At 41.3% G+C, this 23840-nt stretch overlaps 1 protein-coding gene across 1 annotated transcript in view; it reads left to right on the top strand.

Moving 5' to 3' along the window:
* LOC140211676 (chondroitin sulfate synthase 3-like) overlaps positions 1-3747 on the top strand; it is a 243901-nt gene extending 240154 nt beyond the window's left edge. Inside the window, exon 2 of the mRNA XM_072281715.1 lies at positions 1454-3747. Within this exon, the coding sequence (XP_072137816.1) occupies positions 1454-3025 (1572 nt within the window). The 3' untranslated portion in view covers positions 3026-3747. The remainder of the gene's footprint in view (positions 1-1453) is intronic.
* The last annotated feature ends 20093 nt before the right edge of the window (positions 3748-23840 follow it).

Raw genomic sequence — 23840 nt, 5'->3', positions numbered from 1 at the left:
GTCTATGTTTAGAAGTTTATGAAACATGCAAAATTTTCTTTGTTGTACTTTATTTCATTATACCCTTCAAATAGGTCAATTAAAGGGAATGTTGCTGCCCAGTAACCTATCTATTTATCTCCAGTCTAATCAAAGGACAGTTTACAATTTACAATGACCATTGGAATGTGGGAGGAAACCAAAGCACATTGAGGAAACCCAAACGCTCATGGAAAGGACATACAAACTCCTTATAGATGGCATCAGAATTGAGCTCTGGGCAACTAACTGCTATGCCCTATATTAACTGCCTATGGAAGAGCATTCAGTGCCAACAGCTGCTATGATCCGTCATTAGAGAGCCAAAAGTCCTCATCCAAAATAAACATTTCCCTATGCAAATTACAGCCCATATTGATGTAGTCAGATGCGATTAGTAATTTTAAAGGTACACATTGGCCAAATGTCTCCTTGCATTGCTATCAGGAAATTATCAGAACATTTTTAAACTTAGTTTTTCACTTAATTTGCGGATCATTCTTCACTGAAGGATTGAGCTTCAACTGGCATCACTTTGACTTTGATTTTGCATTGCCCTGCACCCATCTTCCAATGAATCAGTGACAAGTCAACTGTCTGACAATGCAAGACCAAGGTCAGAAAAGTGGTAGTTTTATCTTTGCTAGGCTTCTTTGCTACCAGTTTGAAATAACTCCTCTATCAGCCATCCATATGCCACAAATGACTCTTGCATTTGGTTACCAGATGTTCATCAGGCTTCTTATAATTAATGTATTTGCATAGTTATTGTTTTCATTTAACTAATTGATTACCATCATTGAGTTGACAGTTCTTTCAGATTTACACTGTACAAATATTGCAGTGTTTGTCAACTTCAACCACTTTTGCTTAGTTGAATCTTTCTTATAATGGCAAGAATAGTACCACTTGACCTTTAAGGTGTCTTTTGCCAAATTTATGAAAAAAAATAATTGAACAATAGACGTTGAAAACGAAGGTGGCAACAATTGAATGGATTTGTAAACAATTGCTCATGACAGCATTAAAAGAGCTTGCAATCAAAAAATCCCTTTCATTTGTCATGATTAGATGCAGCAAGACTTTGGAATTAAAATATTCTGAAAATTGAGTGTCTACCAGGTCAGTTGTGTTTTGGTTTGAATGCAGTTCTTAATTTTGAGATGGAATTGTATCATTTTTATGATCTATCAAACATGGAAACCGTCAGAAGTTTGTGATGGAGGTTGGACCTGTAGTGGTTAAAACAGCAACATTCAATCGAAGACCTTTCATACAGTTTACCCAGCAACTGACCAACTACAAAAATAACTTAATGGAACTTGTTAATTTACGTACTGTTTACAAAATATAATCTGAAAAATTGTTTTGAAAAAATGCATGTACATAGATATGCTGTACTCTCTCAAACTAATTTTCTCTTTCACATCCACAGATGCAGCAGCTGTTCTATGAAAATTACGAGCACAACAAAAAAGGATACATTCAGGATTTGCACAACAGCAAGATTCATAACGCTATAACACTCCATCCCAACAAACGGCCCTCCTATCAGTACAGACTGCATAATTATTTGCTAACCCGTAAAGTTTCAGAACTACGCCATCGGACCATCCTGTTGCATCGAGAAAGTGCTTCTATGAGCAAGCTGAGCAATACTGAAGTGCGCAGGGAGGATCAACAACTTGGAATGATGCCTTCTTTTATGCGTTTCCAGCCGCAGGATAGGAACGAGGTCCTTGAGTGGGAATTTCTGACTGGGAAACACCTTTATAGCATGGTAGAAACACAAATCCCTCGGCAAGGCATCAACAGCATGCTGCGTGCAGCACTAGATGACACCATAATGCAAATTATGGAAATGATCAACTGGAACTCCAAGACCAGGGGACGTGTAATTGAGTTTAAAGAAATTCAGTATGGCTACCGCAGAGTTAATCCCATGCATGGAGCAGAGTATATCATGGATCTGTTGCTACTTTATAAGAAACACAAAGGAAGAAAGGTGACTGTTCCTGTGAGACGCCATGCTTACATTCAACAATCTTTCAGTAAACCATTCATGAAGGAGGCTGAAGAAATTAATGCCAGAGAGCTTGCGGAAAGTATAAACAATGATGCTCAGTCATTCTCCTTCCTCTCAAACTCACTGAAGATCTTTTCACCATTCCAATTCACAGAGAGCACCAAAGAGCTTAAGCAACGTAATGACCAGAAAGTTCACATCCTAGTCCCTCTCACTGGAAGGTACGACATATTTGTGCGGTTCATGGAGAACTTCGAGAAAATTTGCCTTATTCAAAAGCAGAATGTAAAACTATCCATCTTGTTATTCAATTCTGATTCAGTCCCAAATGAAGGCAATCACATGGAGTTAATGAGAGAGCTTAACCTGAAGTATCCTAAAGCAGATATGACAATTCTCCCAATGAGGGGAGAATTCTCCAGAGGCTTGGCACTAGAAATGGGTTCCTCTTCATTTCATAATGACAGTTTGTTGCTCTTCTGTGACGTTGACTTAATTTTTACGCCAGACTTTCTGCAAAGATGTAGGGACAATACAATTCAGGGAGAACAAGTTTATTTTCCTGTAATCTTTAGTCAGTATGACCCAAAAATAGTTTATGGTAGTAACCCTGTAAATGATAACAACTTTGTTTTCACAAAGAAGACCGGTTTCTGGAGGGATTATGGCTTTGGAATTGTTTGCATATACAAGAGCGATTTATTGCAAGTTGGTGGATTTGATACCTCCATTCAGGGATGGGGCCTGGAAGATGTTGATCTTTTTACTAAGGTGATTTCTTCCGGCTTGAATGCCTTTAGAAGCCAAGAAATTGGGGTTGTCCATGTTTACCACCCTGTTCACTGTGATCCCAATATAGATCCTAAGCAATACAAGATGTGTCTAGGGTCCAAAGCAAGTACATTTGGATCAACAATGCAGCTGGCTGAACTCTGGCTTGAAAAGCATTTAAATGGTGGATACAATAGAACTATATCCTGACACTCAAGCTCCTTATCTCACTCTTCAAAGGATTTTACCTCAGATTTTTACATTATTATGCTTTTGGTTCTCCAGTCACCTCTTCCAAAGAAGATTTTCAAAGCATTAAGACAAGGTGAATAACATTCATGAATATTTTAATGTCCTATGGAAAGTGCTTTGAAAATGGGTTATTTTGATCTTTGCCTAAAGCTGGGGAGATTCAAAACACCTGAGAGTTCTGTCAGTTGCATTCCTCGTGCAGGCTTTGTAAAAGTGCTTCTTGTGTCAGAATCTGAACTCCAAAATCAAAACTGATATGTTGGAAATTATGCCACAAAAGTGCTTTAAGCTTCAAGTGGGAAAGAACTATTGTAGACTTTTTAATTTATGTTCAGACTTTAAAATTGTTGACATTCACCATCTGCAGTATTTTTAAAAAAAACTATGTGAACAAATGTATGATTGTATGTTTGCTTTTAAAAACTTTTATGTGGGAATATATTCTCACAAGATTACAGGTACTGGTGACCAAGCTCTAATTGTCAGAAATGTATGTATTCCGTGTAATGTGTACAGCGAGTTTAGATGACTCCTGGTTTCTTCAAGTGGAAACATGCTGCAAGTAGGCATGTATCTTCATTCCTTTAGCTTTGTGTCTTTAAATGCCCCTACAGTTTGCCGCTTAGAAATCATCTGAGAACAATCCTATTTATAATAAAGTATCTGCATAACATTATTTGACTTCCTAAACATGGTTGAATTGTTTTTGTCAGTTTAATGAACATCATTGACAAGGAACATATTGCTGCATTAATGAAGTGGGTGGTTATTTATTTTATTAGTAATTTTTGCATTGGTCAAGTTATCTCTGGATTTAGCAGGGTGTATCATTAGAAGTATTGGAAATGTTCTTGAAAGTACAGTGGCATGCAAAAGTTTGGGCACCCCTGGTCAAAATTTCTGTTACTGTGAATAGCTAAGTGAGTAAAAGATGACCTGATTTCCAAAAGGCATGAAGTTAAAGATGACACATTTCTTTAACATTTTAAGCAAGATTACTTTTTTTTATTTCCATCTCTTACAGTTTCAAAATAACTAAAAAGTATAAGGGCCCAAAGCAAAAGTTTGGGCACCCTACATGGTCAGTACTTAATAACACCCACTTTGGCAAGTATCACAGCTTGTAAATGCTTTCTGTAGCCAGCTAAGAGTCTTTCAATTCTTGTTCGGGGGATTTTTGCCCATTCTTCCTTGCAAAAGGCTTCTAGTTCTGTGAGATTCTTGGGCCGTCTTGTATGCACTGCTCTTTTGAGGTCTATCCACAGATTTTTGATGATGTTTAGGTCGGGGGACTGCGAGGGCCATGGTAAAACCTTCAGCTTGCACCTCTTGAGGTAGTCCATTGTGGATTTTGAGGTGTGTTTAGGATCATTATCCTGTTGTAGAAGCCATCCTCTTCATCTTCAGCTTTTTTTACAGATGATGTGATGTTTGCTTCCAAAATTTGCTGGTATTTAATTGAATTCATTCTTCCCTCTACCAGTGAAATGTTCCCCATGCCACTGGCTGCAACACAAGCTCAAAGCATGATCGATCCACCCCCGTGCTTAACAGTTGGAGAGGTGTTCTTTACATGAAATTCTGCACCCTTTTTTCTCCAAACATACCTTTGCTCATTGCAGCCAAAAAGTTCTATTTTAACTTCATCAGTCTACAGGACTTGTTTCCAAAATGCATCAGGCTTGTTTAGATGTTCCTTTGCAAACTTCTGACGCTGAATTTTGTGGTGAGGAGGCAAGAAAGGTTTTCTTCTGATGACTCTTCCATGAAGGTCATATTTGTGCAGGTGTCACTGCACAGTAGAACAGTGCACCACCACTCCAGAGTCTGCTAAATCTTCCTGAAGGTCTTTTGTGGTCAAATGGGAGTTTTGTTTTGCCTTTCTAGCAATCCTACCAGCAGTTCTCTGGGAAAGCTTTCTTGGTCTTCCAGACCTCAACTTGACCTCCACTGTTCCTGTTAACTGCCATTTCTTAATTACATTACAAACTGAGGAAACGGCTACCTGAAAACACTTTGCTATCTTCTTATTGCCTTCTGCTTTGTGGGCATCATTTATTTCAATTTTCAGAGTGCTAGGCAGCTGCTTAGAGGAGCTCATGGCTGCTGATTGTTGGGACAAGGTTTGTGGAGTCAGGGTATTTATAAAGCTTTGAAATTTGTATCACCTGGCCTTTCCTAACAATGATTGTGAACAAGCCATATCCCTAACAAGCTACTTAAGGTCTGAGACCTTGGTAAAAGTTATCTGAGAGCTCAAATCTCTTGGGGTGCCCAAACTTTTGCATGGTGCTCCTTTCCTTTTTATCACTCTACAATTGTACAAAACAAAAATAGTACACTAATCTTGCTTAAAATGTTGAAAAGAATGTTTCATCTTTAACCTTATGACTTTTGGAGATCAGTTCATCTCCAGTCACTTAACTATTCACAGTAACAGAAATTTTGACCAGGGGTGCCCAAAACTTTTGCATGCCACTCTGATTATTGCTTCATACCTACATTTCACTGTGGTTAATTTTTGTACCATCTTTCAAAATGCAGGCACCAGAGGTGGAATACCAGAATACTGACCTGGGTCAGAGTAGCTATCTTGGGTCAGTAAGAAGATGGACTAGTGAAATTTTAGTGTCATGATACAGAGCTAGCATCATTTTGAGCTGAAATTAAAACAGGCTATGCTGGAAGTACACAACAGCAACATCTGTGGAGAGGGAGTAGAGTTATTAACAACTGGAGAAGTGTGCTTCCAGTTGCAAAGAGGAGGGAGGGTAGAAAGAACAGAGGGAATGTCTATTAGATACACTCCAAGGCTGTCCGTGTGCTGTCATGCTTTCTGTCCTGGTAAACAAGAGCAAGACAAAGGCCAGATCAGTTCTGACACAAACAGCAGAAGACTGGAAGAGGATTGGCAGCTAAAGACAGAGGTCATAGTGGAATTGAAGAATTATTCTGAAGGCTGATTAGAATCCCAGAGACGTTTTAGTGTACTGAACCAAGATGTTCTGGGAAATCAAAACCTAATCTGTGTCTGGTTTCTCAAGTGTAGAAGAGATCACCAAATGTACTGTACTAAATTGGAAGAAATGCAAGCGATTCACAGCTTCATCTGAAAAATTCTTGGAACCACAGATGGTGGGAATGAACAAGATGAAGGAAGTGTTCCTGTGACAGGGGGATTAATTCTAGGATGGAGCACTCCCTTCAGAATGCCAAAAGAAGAGAGGAATGTGCATCTGGTGTTGGAATTGTGTTCCCAGTGGCAGGAATTAGAGGATGAACCATTGAGTGTGGAAGCAAGCGGGCTGAAAGATGGAGGAGAGAGAAACCTATACTTGCTTTGGCCACTAAGAGAGGGAAACTTGTGAAATGTGGTGGCTTCTATACCCAGCTTTCAAATTTCCATTGTCCTTTGCTAAAGCAGTATATAAGTGCTGATCTTTTTGCTTATTTTGTTTACAATATCACAACTCCATAGCTGCCAACAACTTGGAAGTTGATGCCAATGGTAAGGCATAAGGATTAAGGTCAGGTTGGTCAGTCAGCATAGTAGTTTGGAGATGCAAGTCATTGTAAGTGCCCCCTGATAGTTGTCTGGAGTGGTAAGGGGTCAGGTGAGAGGTAAATGATTATAATCATGATACGATACTGAAGCAAACCTCAAACACTCTGGTATCCTACTTCAACATGGCTGTTTCGGAACAGGCTGATGGTCATCAATGCAAGAAGTTAACTTAATTGTTCTCTCCACAAACGCTGCCTGACCTCAAGTGTTAATAGAGCATGGAAACAGACCCCTGGCTCACGCCAACCATTCAAGGAGATATACCAGCACTTGGTCTGTGGAATACTACTCCTTGGGAACCTGCTGACCATCGTGCTTCTTCACTTCAAACAGATTTGGATTTCCTTGTATAAACATAACATGCATGCACAGCAAGCAATTAGATAGGCAAATTTGAAGTAATTTAAAAAAACTTTGTTTCAAATGCAAAAGACCACAAGCTGTTTTGTTCTCTGCCCCAGAAGGATTGTAGCAATAGTAATCATCAGAATAAATACTGGAAATATTGAGATACCCCTATGTTAATCAGACTTTTATGAATGAGAAACCTTCCTGAAATTTCTCAGATTCAAGGAGAGTGCAGAGAGTTGAAGTTGAGCTGTTTCCTCAGACTAACAAGTACCAGAACTGGCAGTGTCATCTTAAATTTAAAGAAAATCTAATTAGAAGTGACGAGGAAAAATGTGCCTCTTTGGATATCTAGTACCTGGACAGGTTTGAGTACCAATTTATTAAAATGCTGCAGAACAAGATTCAGATTTTCCCTCCTAACTGGCACCTCTCAGTTTACCACATCTCCACTACTATTCATTTTGTCCTTCCAGTCTGCTATACAACACACTTCCTCTGTGATCTATCTGCAAATGTGACATTGGGAAAGAAAGGTTTTGGAGCAAGCTTAGTAATGCCAGGCTATTATTAAGTGAACCTTATCTGCCGATATGGTACAATGGAAGATTTCTGCCAAGAAACCTATGTGCATTTGTAGGTATGTTAAATATGTTGTCTCTAAATACATACTAAGGCATTAAAGGACTGTAAGCCCAATGCAAATGAGTGCACATATTGTAACTGTTGTTACCAGGGTTTAAAACGTGGGAATAATGCAGCAGTTGTAGGGTGACTAGCATACTCTTCACAGATAGCAAGTTCTCACAGCAGATTTACGAGTCCCTCATCCCAGCCCACTGATACTCCTTTGTCCACTTGTCTCTCTTTACTGATATCCCTCCTGGTACTTAGCTTTGCTAGCAGAACAAGTGCCACACCTGCCCGTACACCTCCTCCCTCACTACCATTCGGGGCCCTGAACAGCCCTTCCAGGTGAGGTGGAACTTCACCTATGAGTCTGTTGGGGTTGTCTACTGCATTCAGTGCTCCCAGTGTGGCCTCCTGTGTATTGGTGAGACACGACATAGATTGGGAGACCGATTCATCAAGCACCTACCAGAAAAAGCCGGATCTCCGGGTGGCCACCCATGTCAATTCTACTTCCCATTCCCATTCCAACATGTTAGTCTACGGCCTCTGTACAGCCCTGATGAGGCCACACTCAAGCTGGAGGAGCAACACTTCATATTCCGTCTGGGTAGCCTCCAAACTGGTGGCATGAACATTGATTTCTTGAACTTCCAGTAATTGCCTCCCATCTGTCCTTCGTCATTCCCCATTCTTGTTTCCCTCTCTCACCTTATCTCCTTACATGCTCATCATCTCCCTCAGGTGCTCCTCCCCCTTTCTTCCATTTGTGTCCTCTTCTATCAGATTCCCCCTTCTCCAACCCTTTATCTCTTTAACCAATCAAATTCCAGCTCTTTACTTCACCTCCTCCCCCTCTCCTGGTTTCACATATCACCTACCACCTTGTACTTCTTTCTCTCCTCCTCCCACTTTCTCACTCTGACCTCTCATTTTTTTTCTCCAGTCCTGATGAAGGGTCTTGGCCCGAATCATCGACTGTTTACTTTTTTCCATAGATGCTACCTGGTCTGCTGAGCTCGTCCAGCATTTTGTGTGTATTGCTCCAGCAGGTTGAAAGCTGTTTTGGTTAAAATGCAGCCAATAGATCAGAATCAGTGGAAGAAAGGACAGTATAGGTTGATCCAGGAAAGGAACTCGGTTGGGAGCACATTCAGAAAATGTGGAAAAAAAAACAAAAAGCTGAACATTTTATACGTGTCACCTTTTTAAAAGTTTCTCCATTTGGCTTTGCCATTTAGATTATTTTGAATGGTCGTACCAGAAACATTAAACATCTGCACAGGGCCTGACATGCTGAACATATGTAACATTTTCTTTTTTTTTAATTTCAGATTCCCAGCATCTACAGTATTTTACTTTCTCTTTGCAGATGTTTCATCTCTCAAGATACACATAACAAGAGCAGAAAACTAAACCTGAAATTCAGAAATCTAATTGCCACTCATTGCCTCAAGCTGCATTGGAAACATTTCACAAAGGATTGTAGTGCACCATTAAACCTCTTTCCTTACCACTTGCCTAATTAATTTTTAACATGGAGTACAAACAGCATACATAATGAAGACTCTATCTGTTGTTGCTTGTGAGTTATCAGGCCAGCTCACTTGTGGGACACAAATCATGTCTTTGTAAATCTATCCTCTGTTCTGGTAACAAAATTCCACAGCTAGAAAATATATTCAATTATGTAGTAATTAAGTAGCTTAGTCACATGCACCCGATCTTCAGTGAAGAGGCAATTGAGATAAATTGAGGATATCTAGAGCATCACATAAGTAATCATTCTTACAAAAGTAGAAACATGGGCAACGGAAATGAAATTAAAGTAAGAAGATTAAATAGAACACAATTATTTTCAAACAGAAAGAGAAAACGCTTTTGTATCTAAAGGAGAAAAATAGATCTATGATCAGGAATTAAGGAGTCAGATGAAACAGAAGTGGAATAGGAGATGAAGAGCCCATCAAAGTCAGCATGAAGCACAGTGCAGCATAGATTTCCCTCCCTCTGTCGGTTATTTGGAAGGGCAGTCCCAAAGCTCACAAGCATTAAACCATCGCCAGCCTGCTGTGTTCCTTATGAGAGCTTATCAGCTGAGCAGGAGGAAAACCTGCTAATGAGAGGTTTCATACCTCTAGACAGCACATTAAGGCTGCAGCTATCTCTGCCAGGATAGGATCAATATACTTTCAGTTGAGCATTATGTGAAAAAAAATCTAGTAAAGCGTCTGATACTGCCAGAAATCAAGACGAGTGAACCAATCTGAGGGGAACCCAATTGCTTGTGACAAGCCCAAAACACTGATAATAATGCCCCAAACCATTGCTAGTAATAGAGTTCACACTCATCCATCAAGTCATATCCACATGCTGAGACAAAAGGACTGCCAGGAGATGCTTTCAATGCATTCAAATGAAATTATTAAAGCATCTTACAACCTGCATGACATGAAGCCACATCAGAATGGTGCTTCCCGCAACAATGTGCCACAATGATTTCTTCCCCCATAGTCCAGACTCGAGGGGTAGCCCTGGGCTCCAGCTATGCCTGCCTTTTCATTGGCTACGTTAAATAGTCCATGTTCCAAGCCTTCCCCGGCAACGCTCCCCAAATCTTTCTCTGCTACATTGACAACTGAGCTCATCAATTTCATGGAACTCTAACTTCCACTCTGGTCCATTTCACCTATCACTTTCCAGCTGAGATCCTTCTCCTCCCCCTCCAACCTTTTTATTCTGTTGTCTTCCCCCTTGCAATCCAGTCCTGAAGAAGGGTCACAGCCCAAAACGTCAGCTGTATATTCCTTTCCAGAGATGCTGCCTGACCTACTGAGTCGCTCCAGCATTTTTGTGTGTGTTGCTTTGGGTTTCCAGCATCTGCAGAATTCCTCATGTTTGTGCCATAATGATTGCTGCCCACTATATGACTTGCACTCTGACAACAGTGTAGGTGCAGCCATGATTGCCTGGGAACTTTTGTGTGTTGGATGCTGGGTTCTATCAGAAATCAAGCTGCAGGCTTTAAAATGATTTGTCCAGTTGTGACATTAAAGCTTCAGTTGGTACATGCGCACAAATAAAACTAAATTCAGATGTTGTAGGGGTGCCTTTCTTCCTCCCTAGGCCTCCCGTCCCATGATCCTCTCCTATCCCTTTTGCCAATCAACTGTCCAGCTCTTGGCTCCATCCCTCCCCCTCCTGTCTTCTCCTATCATTTTGGATCTCCTCTTCCCCCTCCCACTTTCAAATCTCTTACTAGCTCTTCTTTCAGTTAGTCCTGACGAAGGGTCTCGGCCAGAAATGTCGACTGTACCTCTTCCTAGAGATGCTGCCTGGCCTGCTGCGTTCACCAGCAACTTTTATGTGTGTTGCTTGAAATTCAGATGTAAATGTGCAGACATTCAGATTGTGGAATACAAGTTTCTTTCTGAAATCCCTGTTGCCCCACTCATTTGATAAACTACAGTAAAATCTGAAGAGTTGTCAGATGACAATCAGCCATCTGGGAGCATTGTCTTGAATCCTGGGCATTTGTGCATGATGGAGTATTGATAATAATGTCATTATGTTGCTTGGTTAATAACCCAGAGATATGGCACCTTATGGTAGAGTTCAGATCACATCAAAAAAATTAGAGAATTTTAGTTCCATTAATTAAATAGAAAATAAGAAAAGAAAAGCTGGATTAGACCGTGCAGCGCTTCAAATTTGTTCCACTCCTATTAAACTGGGCCTTGTCTTCTTTTATGACTGTTTAATGTGTAAAATATTTGATGTCTTTCGGAGAAGAAAACCTGCCATCTTTGCACTGTTTGGCTTTTGTGCAAGCTGTAACTTTATTTGATCTTGGCATCACTGGAAGGACAGCGTATATTAGCTATTTTTCACCTACTTGAGATGTTGGTAGGGAGAAACTTTTAGAACCATTACAATCCTTCTTGTTAAGGTACTTCCACAGGGGTGTTCAGAGGATTTAGACCCAGCAACAAAGAATAACTGGCAATATTTTTCCAAAATGAGATAGGGAGACCTGGAAGGAAACCTTAAAGAATCAATAAATGCAGTTAACATTTGGAATAGTTTTTCATACTATTGATGACAATTTCTCAGACTTGTGAAAGCCAACAGGGAGCGGGGGCAGAACAGCTAAATCTATTAAGTACTTGCCTTTATGACATTTTTGTGGGCCAGGCACAAATCTATTTTCCAGACCCAGCAGCACACCTCACCCTGTAACCTCACTCTTAGACCATAAGATAGAGCAGCAGAATTAGGCCATTTGGCACATCAAGTCTGCTCCGCCATTTCATCATGGCTAATACAATTTTCCTCTCAGCCCCAATATCCTGCCTTCTCTCCGTATCCCTTCATGTCCTGACCAATCAAGAATAGATCAACCTCCGCTGTAAATATGCATGAAGACTTGGTCTCCACAACTGCCTGTGGCAAAAAAAAAATTCCACAGATTCACCACTCTCTGGCTAAAGAAATTCCTCATCATCTCTGTTCTAAAAGGACACACCTCTTTTCTCAGGCTGTGTCCTCTGGTCCTAGACTCTCCCACCATAGGAAACATCCCCTCCACATTCACTCTATCAAGACCTTTCACCATTCGATAGGTTTCAATGAGGTCACCCTCATTCTTCTGGATTCTAGGGTGAATACAGCCCAGAGCCATCAAACGCTGTTTATACAACAAGCCACTCAATCCTAGAATCATTTTCGTGAACTTCCTTTGAACCCTGTCCTGTTTCAGCATATCCTTTCTAAGATAAGGCACCCAAACCTGCTCACGATACTCCCAAGTGAGGCCTCACCAATGCTTTATAAAGTTTCAAATTTACATCCTTGCTCTTATATTCTAGTCCTCTTGAAATGAATGCTAACATTGCATTTGCCTTCCTTACTACAGACACAAACTGCAAATTAACCTTTAGAGAATCTGGACAAGGACTCCCCAAGTCCCTTTGCACCTCAGTTTTTTGTATTTTCTCTCCATTTAGAAAATAGTCAACCCTTTAATTTCTTCTACCAAAGTGCATGACCATACACTTCCCGACACTGTATTCCATCTGCCATTTGTTTTTCTCATTCTCCTAATCTGTTTAAGTCCTTCTGTAGCCTCTCTACTTCCTCTGAACTGTCTTCCCCTTCAACCATCTTCATATCATTTGTAAACTTTGCAACAAAGCCATCAATTCCATCATTCAAATCATTGACATACAATGTAAAAAGAATCAGTCCCAACACAGGTGCCTGTGGACCACCGCTAGTCGCCAGCAGCCAGCCAGAAAAAGCTCCCTTTATTCCCCATTCTTTGCCACCTGCCAATCAGTCACTGCTTTATCCATGCTAGAATCTTTCCTGTAATACCATGGGCTTGTAGCTTGTTAAGCAGCCTCATGTATGGCACCTTGTCAAAGGCCTTCTGAAAATCCAAGTAGACAACACCAACTGATTCTCCTTTGTTTATCCTGCATGTTATATCTTCAAAGAATTTCAACAGATTTGTCAGGAAGGATTTTCCAGTGAGGAAACCATGCTGACTACTGCCTATTTTATCATGTGGCTCCAAATACCCTGAGACCTCATCCTTAGTCATCAACTCCAACCACTGAGGTCACACTAACTGGCCTATAATTTCTTTCTTCTGTCTCTCTCCCTTCTTAAGGAGTGGAGTGACACTTGCAATTTTCCATCTCTGAAACTATTCCAGAATCTAGTGATTCTTGAAAGATTATTACTAATGCCTCCACATTCTCTTCAGCCACCACTTTCAGAATTCTGGGGTGTACACCATCTGGTCCAGGTGATTTATCCACCTTAAGACCTTTCAGTTTCCCAAGAACCTTCTTTCTAGTTATGGTAACTTCACACACTTCATGCCCCTTGACAGCTGTAAATGCCACCATACCACTAGTCCCTTCCACATGGAAGACTAATGTAAATTACTTATTCAGTTTGTGTGCCATTTTGTTGTCCCCCATTACTACCTCTCCAGCAGCATTTTCCAGTGGTCCAATATCCACTCTTGCCTTTCTTTTACAATTTATGTATCTGAAGAAACTTTTGGTATCCTCTTTAATATTATTGGCTAGCTTACTTTTGTATTTCATCTTCACCTTCTTATTGACTATTTTAGTTGCCTTGTGTGGTTTTTAAAAACTTCCCAATCCTCTAACTTCCCACTAATTTTTGCTCTATTATATGCCCTCTCTTTGGCTTTTATGTTGGCTTTGACTTCTCTTGTTAACCACGGTTGTGTCATCTTTCCTTTAGAATACTTCTTCCTCTTTGAGATGTATATATCCTGTGCCTTCCGAATTGCTTCCTGAAATTCCAGCCCTCACTGCTCTGCCGTCATCCCTGCCAGTGTTCTTCTCCAATCAATTCTGTCCAACTCCTCTCTCATGTCTCTATAATTCCCTTTACTCCACTGTAATACTGATACATCTGACAGTAGTCAGAACTCCATGACCTCAGACACTTGCACCAACACTCATGTTCCTCTCAACGCACTTGCCTCAATCTTCCCAGGACCACCAGAAATTGTAGCGAGTTGTGAAAGTAGCCCAGTCTGTCACAAAAAGCAGCATCTCCTTCATTGACTCTGTTTACATTGCCCGCTGCCTCAGGAAAACAGCCAACATGATCAGGGACCTCTTCCGCCCCAGTCAGTCTCTCTTTTCTCCTCCCATTGTGCAAAAGGTACAGAAACTTGAGAACACATAATATCAAGCTCAACGACAACTTCTATCCCACTATTCTAAGACTCTTGAATAGACTTGTTAATATGGTACAGAGGAACTCGTGATTTCTCAGTCTATCTTGTCACAACCCTTGCACTTCATTTGTCTACCTCCATTGCACTTTCTCTGCACCACAGACCAATATTCTGTACTGTTCCTTTGCCTTTTGCACAACCTCAATGTACATGCGTGGAATGATCTGTCTACAAGAGCTTTTCACTGAATCTCAATACATGACTATAATAAACAAATCACTGACACCACCACTCATGTACCTGCCCAACCCTCTTGCTCATGCTTCTCGACTAATCTCAAGTTCAAGTTCAATTTTATTGTCATTCAACGTATATATGTATACCTCCAAACAAAATAATGTTCCTCTGGAGCAAGGTGCACAACACAGTACATATAATTCACACTCAGAACACATAAAAGTAATATTACCACAAATAAAATAACAAATAATAAGGTGCCTTTATGAAACAAGTTAAAAAGTAAATAGTATAAGGTTACTGCCATTTCATACATGGTGAGACCTGGGTGGTGTCATGGAGTTCAGTAGTCTCACAGCCTGGGGGAAGAAGTTGTTTCCCATTTTTACAGTCCTTGTCCTTATGCTATGGTACCTCCTGCCTGATAGTAGGGGTTAAAGAGATTGTTGGACGGATTGGAGGGATCATTGACAATGCTAAGAGCCCTGCATACATAACACTCTTGATAAATATCTTGGATGGATGAAAAAGAGACCCGATGATCATCTCATCAGTCTTTTGAGGGTCTTTTGCTCAGATGCCTTGCAATTCCCATACCAGATGGTGATGCAGCTGATCAGGACACTCAGTGATGCTCCTGGAATATTGGGTTAGAATGGGGGGAGGGGGGAGCCTCGCTAGTCTCAATCTCCTCAGGAAGTCGACACGCTGTTGTGCTTTCTTGACTAAAGAGGTGGTGTTGAGGGACCAGGTAATCTTCCACTCCGCCCCACCCAAATTTACTGCTGGATCCCACCAGTGACCTCAGACTGCTTCCAATGACCACCATTCTTCCTAAAATCACTACCCCATTGACTGCTGTCTGCTCACACCCCAACCTAAGTGATTTGAACTCCCAAATATAATCTCACCTTAGTTCCCATCATTTATCCCTAAATATGATTAAATTTACCACTACTATTATCCACTACTGATTGCCATCTGATTTGACCTCCACCACCATTTCTATATAACATTCTATATCCACTTGTAATCAGATTCGCAAACACCATAAAAACAACCACAGTTTAAAGTATTTAGCAAGCCAGTCTTCCCCATCACCTGCTTTTGTAATAGCAAAATATAAAGAACGATAGATAGTGGCCATGCTCACACCCAACAGTAATTAAAGTAAAGAAATTGCACAAATCTCTGGCAATTCCCGTCATATGTGGTATTGATTTGTGAGTTATGGCCACTGGCATCATATTCCAGCTGAACAGAGAATGAAAGCATTTCACTTATTTGAGGGAGCTCCCACTGGTCTTGAATTACTCCCAGTTGACCTGAATGGGGGAGAAACAGGAACTATGTTGTCCTTCTGTTGCATTCCAATGTGACAACTTTGCAGTAAGCATTAGTGCTTTTGGAAGCTTCTGCACCCAATCAGCTTTAAACTAAAGTCTTGCAATCAGAAAGTCCTCATTTTTCTAATAACAAATAAACCAGAACTACTTTCGATTATTTTCAATGTTTACAGTGGAGCGGCATAGTACAGCACCACAGAACGACCCAGGTTTAACTTTACTGCTGACTGTAAGGAGTTTGTACATTCTTACCTTGACCGTGTGGGTTTCCTCCCATATTCCAAAGATGTATGGGTTAGTAGGTTAATTGGCACAGGCTGTTTGGGCTGGAAGGGCCTATTACCATGCTGTATCTCTAAACAGATAAATATGGATGTCTATAAATTGTGGTTTTGCACATGCCTAGAATTATACCAGAATAACCAATGAACTCAATCAATAAATATGAAGGTGCTTGTTATGTTATTCGTTATGTACTTTATACCTTGGTGTAAGTACATTAACAAATTAATGTGCAAAAATGGCAGTCATAAACTAGAATCCATTAAGGATGAAGTTTTACTTGTGTGTGATTGCACAGAAAAGAGGAGACTATATTGAATTAGAACCATGGAAATGAAGTGAAAAATCCACGTCCATTTCCTCTGATAGGAGATCAGGGACAAAGGGTCTTCAGTCTACTTTAAGCAGTAAGAAGGAGATTAGCAGAATTTCCCTTGCTTATGCAGAAAGCTGTTGAATCATGAAATACTTTACCAATGGTTGAGGCAGAGACTATTTAATCTTTTAAAGAGAAATTGGATAAATAAATGAAGCAAGTTGATATCCAAGGTTATGGAAAGCCTGAGTGCAAAGATACGCACACAATTGGGCCAAACAATCTGCTCTGTTCTGTAAACCTCCATAGTTCTATTATCTTACAGTTCAAAGACATTTCTTTGAAGTATTAATGAATATGAATCAAGTCAATTTACATATCCTTTAAAAGATTTGCACTTCATATTGCTGTAATGCAAATCATTCACTATGTACGGGTAGTAGCTGTGACTGTGAAAAATAAGGCAGGTTCACAAAATGGTTGCAATCTGAAGAGGAGTAGCAAAACTGAATGATCGATTTGATCCTCATTTCCTTCTAATAATGAATGTAATTTATTCTCTTTTATGGCTGCAAATGAGTTTCTAAAGTTCTTAGAATGTTTCAGCCTTAGCGAGTGACTTTTCTGCCTAGATTACAAAGCTTTTTAGTTGCTGCCTGTGTTTTTGTGTCCAGATACAAAATTTCAGTTTACAGCCTGTCATTACTCCGAATATCACAATCAAAGAACGGGGTTTATTCCACTTCCTTATCATATTCTCCAATTTAGCTTTGCGTTATCCACGTCTACCTGGAAGGGGAAGTTAGCCACATGGTAAAATTAAATTTCATGTCAACGATTCTGTAAAAGACATTGATAACGGTAACAGATTTATACTCTAGGCTATGTTCAAGGAACGAATGCACCAATAGAATCAGGGCTAAAAGGGATTACTATCCATACAGAATCAGAATCAGGTTTATTATCACCGGCATGTGCTGTGAAATTTGTTAACTTAGCAGCAATGCAATGCAATCAGTTCAATGCAATACATAATAGAGAAGAAAAATAAATAAATAAATTACAGTATATGTATATTGAATAGATTAAAAATCATGCAAAAACAGAAATAATATATACTTAAAACGTGAGGTAGTGTTCATGGGTTCACGTCCATTTAGGAATCGGACTGCAGAGGGGAAGAAGCTGTTCCTGAATCACTGAGTGTGTGCCTTCAGGCTTCTGTACCTCCTACCTGATGGTAACAATGAGAAAAAGGCATGCCCTGGGTGCTGGAGGTCCTTACTAATGGACGCTGCCTTTCTGAGACACCGCTCCTTGAAGATGTACTGGGTATTTCGTAGGCTAGTACCCAAGATGGAGCCGACTAAATTTACGATCCTTTGCAACTTCTTTTGGTCCTGTGCTGTAGCCCTCCCCCAACCATACCACACAGTAATACAGCCTGTCAGAATGCTCTCCACAGTACATCTATTGAAGTTTTTGATTGTATTCGTTGACATCTCTTCAAACTCCTAATAAAATATAGTCGTTGTCTTGCCTTCTTTATATGTTGATATGTTGGGACCAGATTAGGTCCTCAGAGATCTTGACACCCAGGTACTTGAAGCTGCTCACTCTCTCCACTTCTGATCCCTCTATGAGGATTGGTATGTGTTCCCTTCCTGAAGTCCACAATCAGCTCTTTTGTCTTACTGACGTTGAGTGCCAGGTTGTTGCTGCGACTCCACTCCACTAGTTGGCATATCTCACTCCTGTACGCCCTTCTCGTCTCCATCTGAGGCCTGACCAACAATGGTTGTATCATCAACAAATTTATAGATGGTATTTGAGCTATGCCTAGCCACACAGTCGTGGGTATAGACAGAGTAGAGCAGTGGGCTAAGCACACACCCCTGAGGTACATCAGTGTTGATCGTCAGTGAGGAGGAGATATTATCACCAATCCACACAGACTGTGGTCTTCCAGTTAGGGAGTCAAGGGTCCAGTTGCAGAGGGAGGTACAGAGGCCCAGGTTCTGTAACTTATCAATCAGGATTGTGGGAACGATAGTGTTAAATAGTCGATGAACAGCATCCTGACATAGGTGTTTGTATTGTCCAGGTGGTCTAAAGCCATGTGAAGAACCATTGAGATTGTGTCTATTGTGGCGATAGGCAAATTGCAGTGGGTCCAGGTCCTTGCTGAGGCAGGAGTTCAGTCTAGTCATGACCAACCTCTCAAAGCTGTACTATCGATCACATTGCTGTGTGGTGAACTTGGCCACAACACCCACTTTCCCTCTTTGCTGCTCTCCTGGAACTGGAGCTGGAGCTCGATGACCTTTGTTTCATACGATAGACTGAGGAAGTGATAGATAGGAGCTGCAGGGAGGTATCCACCCCTAGGTTGCAGGAGGCAGGTGACTGTCAGCAGAAGGAAGGGAAATAGGCCGCCAGTACAGAGTACCCCTCAGTAATGAATATACCGCTTAGGACACTGTTGAGGGAGCAGTGGCACAGCGACCGGGTCTCTGGCACTGAGTCTGGTACTGTGGCTCAGAAGTGAAGAGAGATGAAAAGGTCTGCAGTACTGATCGGAGTTTCCATAGTTAGAGGAACAGGAACGAGATTCTGTGGACGCAATAGAGACACCCTGGATGGTATGTTGCTTCCTAGGTGCCGGGTTCAGGGATGTCTCAGATCAGGTCCACAGCATTCCAAAGGGGAGCCATTAGCAGCCAGAAGTCTTGGTGCATATTGGCACCAATGACATAGGTAGGAAAGGTGAGAAGGTCCTGAAGGGAGATTTTAGGGAACTACGTAGAAAGCTGAAGAGCAGGACCATCAGGGTAGTAATCTCCGGATTGCTGCCTGTGCCGCCTGCCAGTGAGGGTCAGAATAGGAGGATATGGCAGATAAATGTATGACTGAGGAACTGGTGCAGGGCGCAGCGGGCAGGGGTTCAGATTTGTGAATTATTGGGATCATTTCTGGGGAAGGTACAATATGTAAAAAGGGATAGGTTACATCTAAACCTGAGGGGGCCAATATCCTTGCAGGCAGATCTGCTGGAGCTATTTGGGACGGTTTAAACTAATTTGGCAGGGTGATGGGCACTGGATGACAGGGCTGAGGATGGGGCAGCTGGTATACAAGTCAATGCGGTGTGTAGTGTTAGGGCTGAGGATGGAGCAGTTGTTTTACAAACAGAGGTAGTGTAATGAGACTGCTAGCAAGGGCAGGTTGATGATAGGGCAAAATTGCAGTCAGCAGGATGAGTTGCAATATAAAAGGGGGACAAAATCAAAAAGGGTGACGAATACAGGACTGAAGGTGTTATAGTTGAATACACGCAGTATACAGAATAAAGTCCATGAACTTGTAGCATGGTTAAGAGATAGGCAGGTATGACGTTATCGGCATCACTGAGTTGTGGTTCAGGGAAACTTATAGCTGTGAGCTAACATCCAAGGTACACATTATCAAAAGATCAGACAGGTAGGCTGAGGGGGTGGGGTTGCTCTGTTGGCAAATCAAAGGCTTAGAAAGTGGTGACATAGGATTGGAAGGTGTAGAATCCTTGTGGGTAGCATTAAGAAACTGCAAGGATAAAAAGACCCTGGTGGGACTTATTTACAGGCCTCTGAACAGTAGCCAGGATGTGGGATACAAATTACAACAGGAGATAGAAAAGGCATATCAAAGGGGCAATGTCACAACAGTCATGGGTGATTTTATTTTGTAGGTAGATTGGGTAAAATAAGGTTGGTACTGGATCCCAAAAGGAGAATTTATAGAAAGCATACAAGATGGCTTTTTAGAATAGCTCAAAGTTGAGCCCACTAGGGGATCAGCTATCTGGATTGGGTGGTGTTCAATGACTGGAATTGATTAGAGAGTTTAAAGTAAAGGAACCCTTAAGAGGCGGTAATCATAATGTGATAGAATTCACCCTGTAATTTGAGAAGGAGAAGCTAAAGTGAGATGTATGAGTAGAACAGTGGAGTAAAGGGAATTTCAGAGGCATCTGAGAGGAGCTGGCCAAAGGTGATTGGACAGGTCACTAGCAGTGATGACTGGAGCAGCAATGGCTGGAGTTTCTGGGAGCCATTCAGAGGGTGCAGGATAGATGCATCCCAATGAAGAAGAAGTATTCTAAAGGCAGGGTGACACAGCCGTGGCTGACAAGGGAATTCAAAGCCAACATAGAAGCAAAAGAGAGTGCATATAATAGAGCAAAAATGAGAGGGAAGTTATAGGATTGGGAAACTTTTAAAAACCAACAGAAGGCAACTAAAAAAGCCATGAGGAGGGAAATTATGGAATACAGAGGCAAGTTAGCCAATACTATTAAACAGGATACCAAAAGTTTCTTCAGATATATAAAGAATAAAAGAGAGGTGAGAGCAGATGTCAGACCACTGGAAAAAGATGCTGGGGAGGTAGTAACGAAAGAAAAGGAAATGGCAGGTGAACTAAATAAGTATTTTACATCAAACTTCAGTGTGGAAAGCACTAGCAGTATGCCGGAAGTTCAGGAGTGGCAGAAGGGAGTGACATTGACATTATTAGGGAGAAAGTGTTTGGGAAACTGAAAGTCTGAAGATAGATAAATCACCAGGACTAAATGGTCTACACCCCAGGTTTCTGAAAAGGGTGGCTGAAGAGTTTGTGGAGGCATTAGTAATGATCTTTCAAAAATCAATAGATTCTGGCATAGTTCCGGAGGACTGGAAAACTGCAAATGTCACTCCAGTCTTCTAGAAGGAAGAAAGGAAGAAGAAAGGAATTTATAGGCTGTTTAGTCTGACCTCAGTGGTTGGGATGATACAGGAGTCAATTGTTAAGAATGTAGTTTTGTGTAACTTGGAGGCACATGACAAAATAGACCAAAACAGCGTGGTTCTTTTAAGGGAAAATCTTGCCTGACAAATCTGTTCGAATTCTTTGAAGAAGTATCAAGCAGGATAGAAAAAGGAGAATTGGTGGAAGTTGTGTACTTAGATTTTCAGAAGGCCATTGACAAGGTGCCACACATGAGGCTGCTTAACAAGTTAAGAGCCCATGGTGTTACAGGAAAGATACCATGGATAGAGCAGGAGACAAAGAGTGGGACTAAAAGGAGCCCTTTCTGGTTGGCTTCCAGTGTCTAGTGGTGTTCCGCACGAGTCTGCGTTGGGACTGCTTCTTTTTACAGTATATGTCAATGATTTGGATGAAGAAATTGATGGCTTTGGGGCCAAATTTGTGGACAATACAAAGATCATGGAGGGCCAGGTAGGACTGAAGAAGCAGAGATAAGCGGAAGGACTTAGATTAGGAGAATGGACAAAGAAGTGGCAGATGGAATACAGTGTTGGGAAGTGTATGGTCATGCACTCTGGTAGAAGCAAGAAAAGCATAGTCTATTTTCTAAATGGAGAGAAAATTCAAAAATCCAAGGTGCAAAGGGATTTGTGATTCTTCATGCAGGATTCCCTGAAGGTTAATTTGTAGACTGAGTCAGTGATAGGGAAGGTAAATACAATGTTAGTATTCATTTTGAGAGCAGTAGAATAGAAAAGCAAGCTTGTAATGTTGAGGCTTTATAAAGCACTGGGAAGGCCTCACTTAGAGTATTGTGAGCAGAGTTGGGCTCCTTATCTAAGACAGGATGTGCTGACATTGGAGAAGATCCAGAAGAGGTTCTTGAGAATGATTCCAGGAATGAAAGTATTACCATATGAGGACCAATTGATGGCTCTGGAACTGCATTCACTGGAATTCAGAAGAATGAAGGGGGAATCTCATTGTAACCCACTGAATGGTGAAAGGCCTCGAAAGAGTGGATGTGGAGAAGATGTTTCCTATGGTGGGGGAGTCTAGGACCAGAGGGCACAGCCTCGGAAGAGGGGGACATCCATTTAGAACAGAGATAATAGGTTCTTGATTGGTCAGAGCATGAAGGGATACGGGGAGATGGCAGGAGACTGGGGCTGAGAAGAAAATGGATCAGCCATGATAAAATAGCAGAGCAAACTCTATGGGCCAAATGGCCTAATTCTGTTCCTGTATTTTATGGTCTTGGAGTCTTAAATTCTGCAAAGAGTCTCCAGTGACTGAGTGCAGCGACACGACCTGCGAGGTCAGTGTTGGGTGAGTCAAAACAAGTAGTGTGTCCACTCAACATTAAGATGTTAAGCTTTTGACCAGGATGATGCATGGGGGTCATTGCTGGGACCTGGTAGCCCCTGCTTTGCAGACTGACAGATCACATGGATCTTTTAGTCTCTCTCATCGTCTCCTTCTGGATGTGATAGAATTTGTTGTTTTCCCCTCTCTTTGTTTCGCCAGCACAGCGATTTCTCTTACTTTCCCAAAATATTCTGTACAATGTACTTTATTCATAAAATATATAGTTATTCAAACAGGGCAAGATATTATTTTCATTTCAGCTACCAAGCACTTCCTTCCACCAGTAATAATATTTACACCGCATCAACAGATCATTCTCAAACATTCCAGTAGTAAAACATTTGAGAAGTGAATACATAAGGCTCAGTCCTTCAGTATCCAATGGTAGGAGTGCCTTACGCTGCAGCCTTTCCGCATACATCCTTTGCGGCAGCGGCACCAGAACACTGCATCACTCCTGTGCGTCGGACCATGAGTGTCTACAGCACTCGGTAGTGGACAACTCCTTGCATCGGAAGACCGACAGGTTCAGGGCAAGCAAAGATTTCTTTATGGTAGAAAACTCAATGGCTGTAGCTGATCGTTGAGTTTGTAAGGGGCAGTCCTGAGTTTCATACTTCAATGCTGAGCGTCCAAACTACTTGCTCCCCTTGTTACTGAGCTACAAGTGACAGAGTGCCTGAGGTTCAGGTTCCCTGTGCAGCAATAGTGGAAAGCAGGGCTTTGCGACAAGTTCCTACCCAGCCCGAATAGATACCTTAAAGTGTGGAAGGTAATGTGAGTGTTTGGAAAGAAAAACGCAGAAGTTTTGTCAATAGGTCAGAAAATGCACACAGGAATCATCTCTCTGCCTGGTAACTGCACCTCCACGGCATTGTAAATGAATGGAACCAAAAGCACACAATATTGATTAAAAAAAGAACCCTTACTAAAAGCGGAAACTAGTATTGCCCTTTGTCAGTCTTATGAATTCAATAATGGGAGGATGGCCATACATAGTTACTTACTTACTGACCGTTATGCCTACTGCCACTTAGGACAGCAATAAAGAGGCCACTGGGTTTGAGTTGCTCCACTGGGTTTGAGCGATTGCGCCCCTCGATGCTCTTGGAGATGTTATCAAAATTCTGGGATTTATGGATTGGATGGTAGTTCATATTGGCCTC

Source organism: Mobula birostris, chromosome 17, assembly GCF_030028105.1.
Source record: "Mobula birostris isolate sMobBir1 chromosome 17, sMobBir1.hap1, whole genome shotgun sequence".
Classification (NCBI taxonomy): Eukaryota; Metazoa; Chordata; class Chondrichthyes; order Myliobatiformes; family Myliobatidae; genus Mobula; species Mobula birostris.
This window is presented reverse-complemented; position numbering and strand designations above follow the sequence as displayed.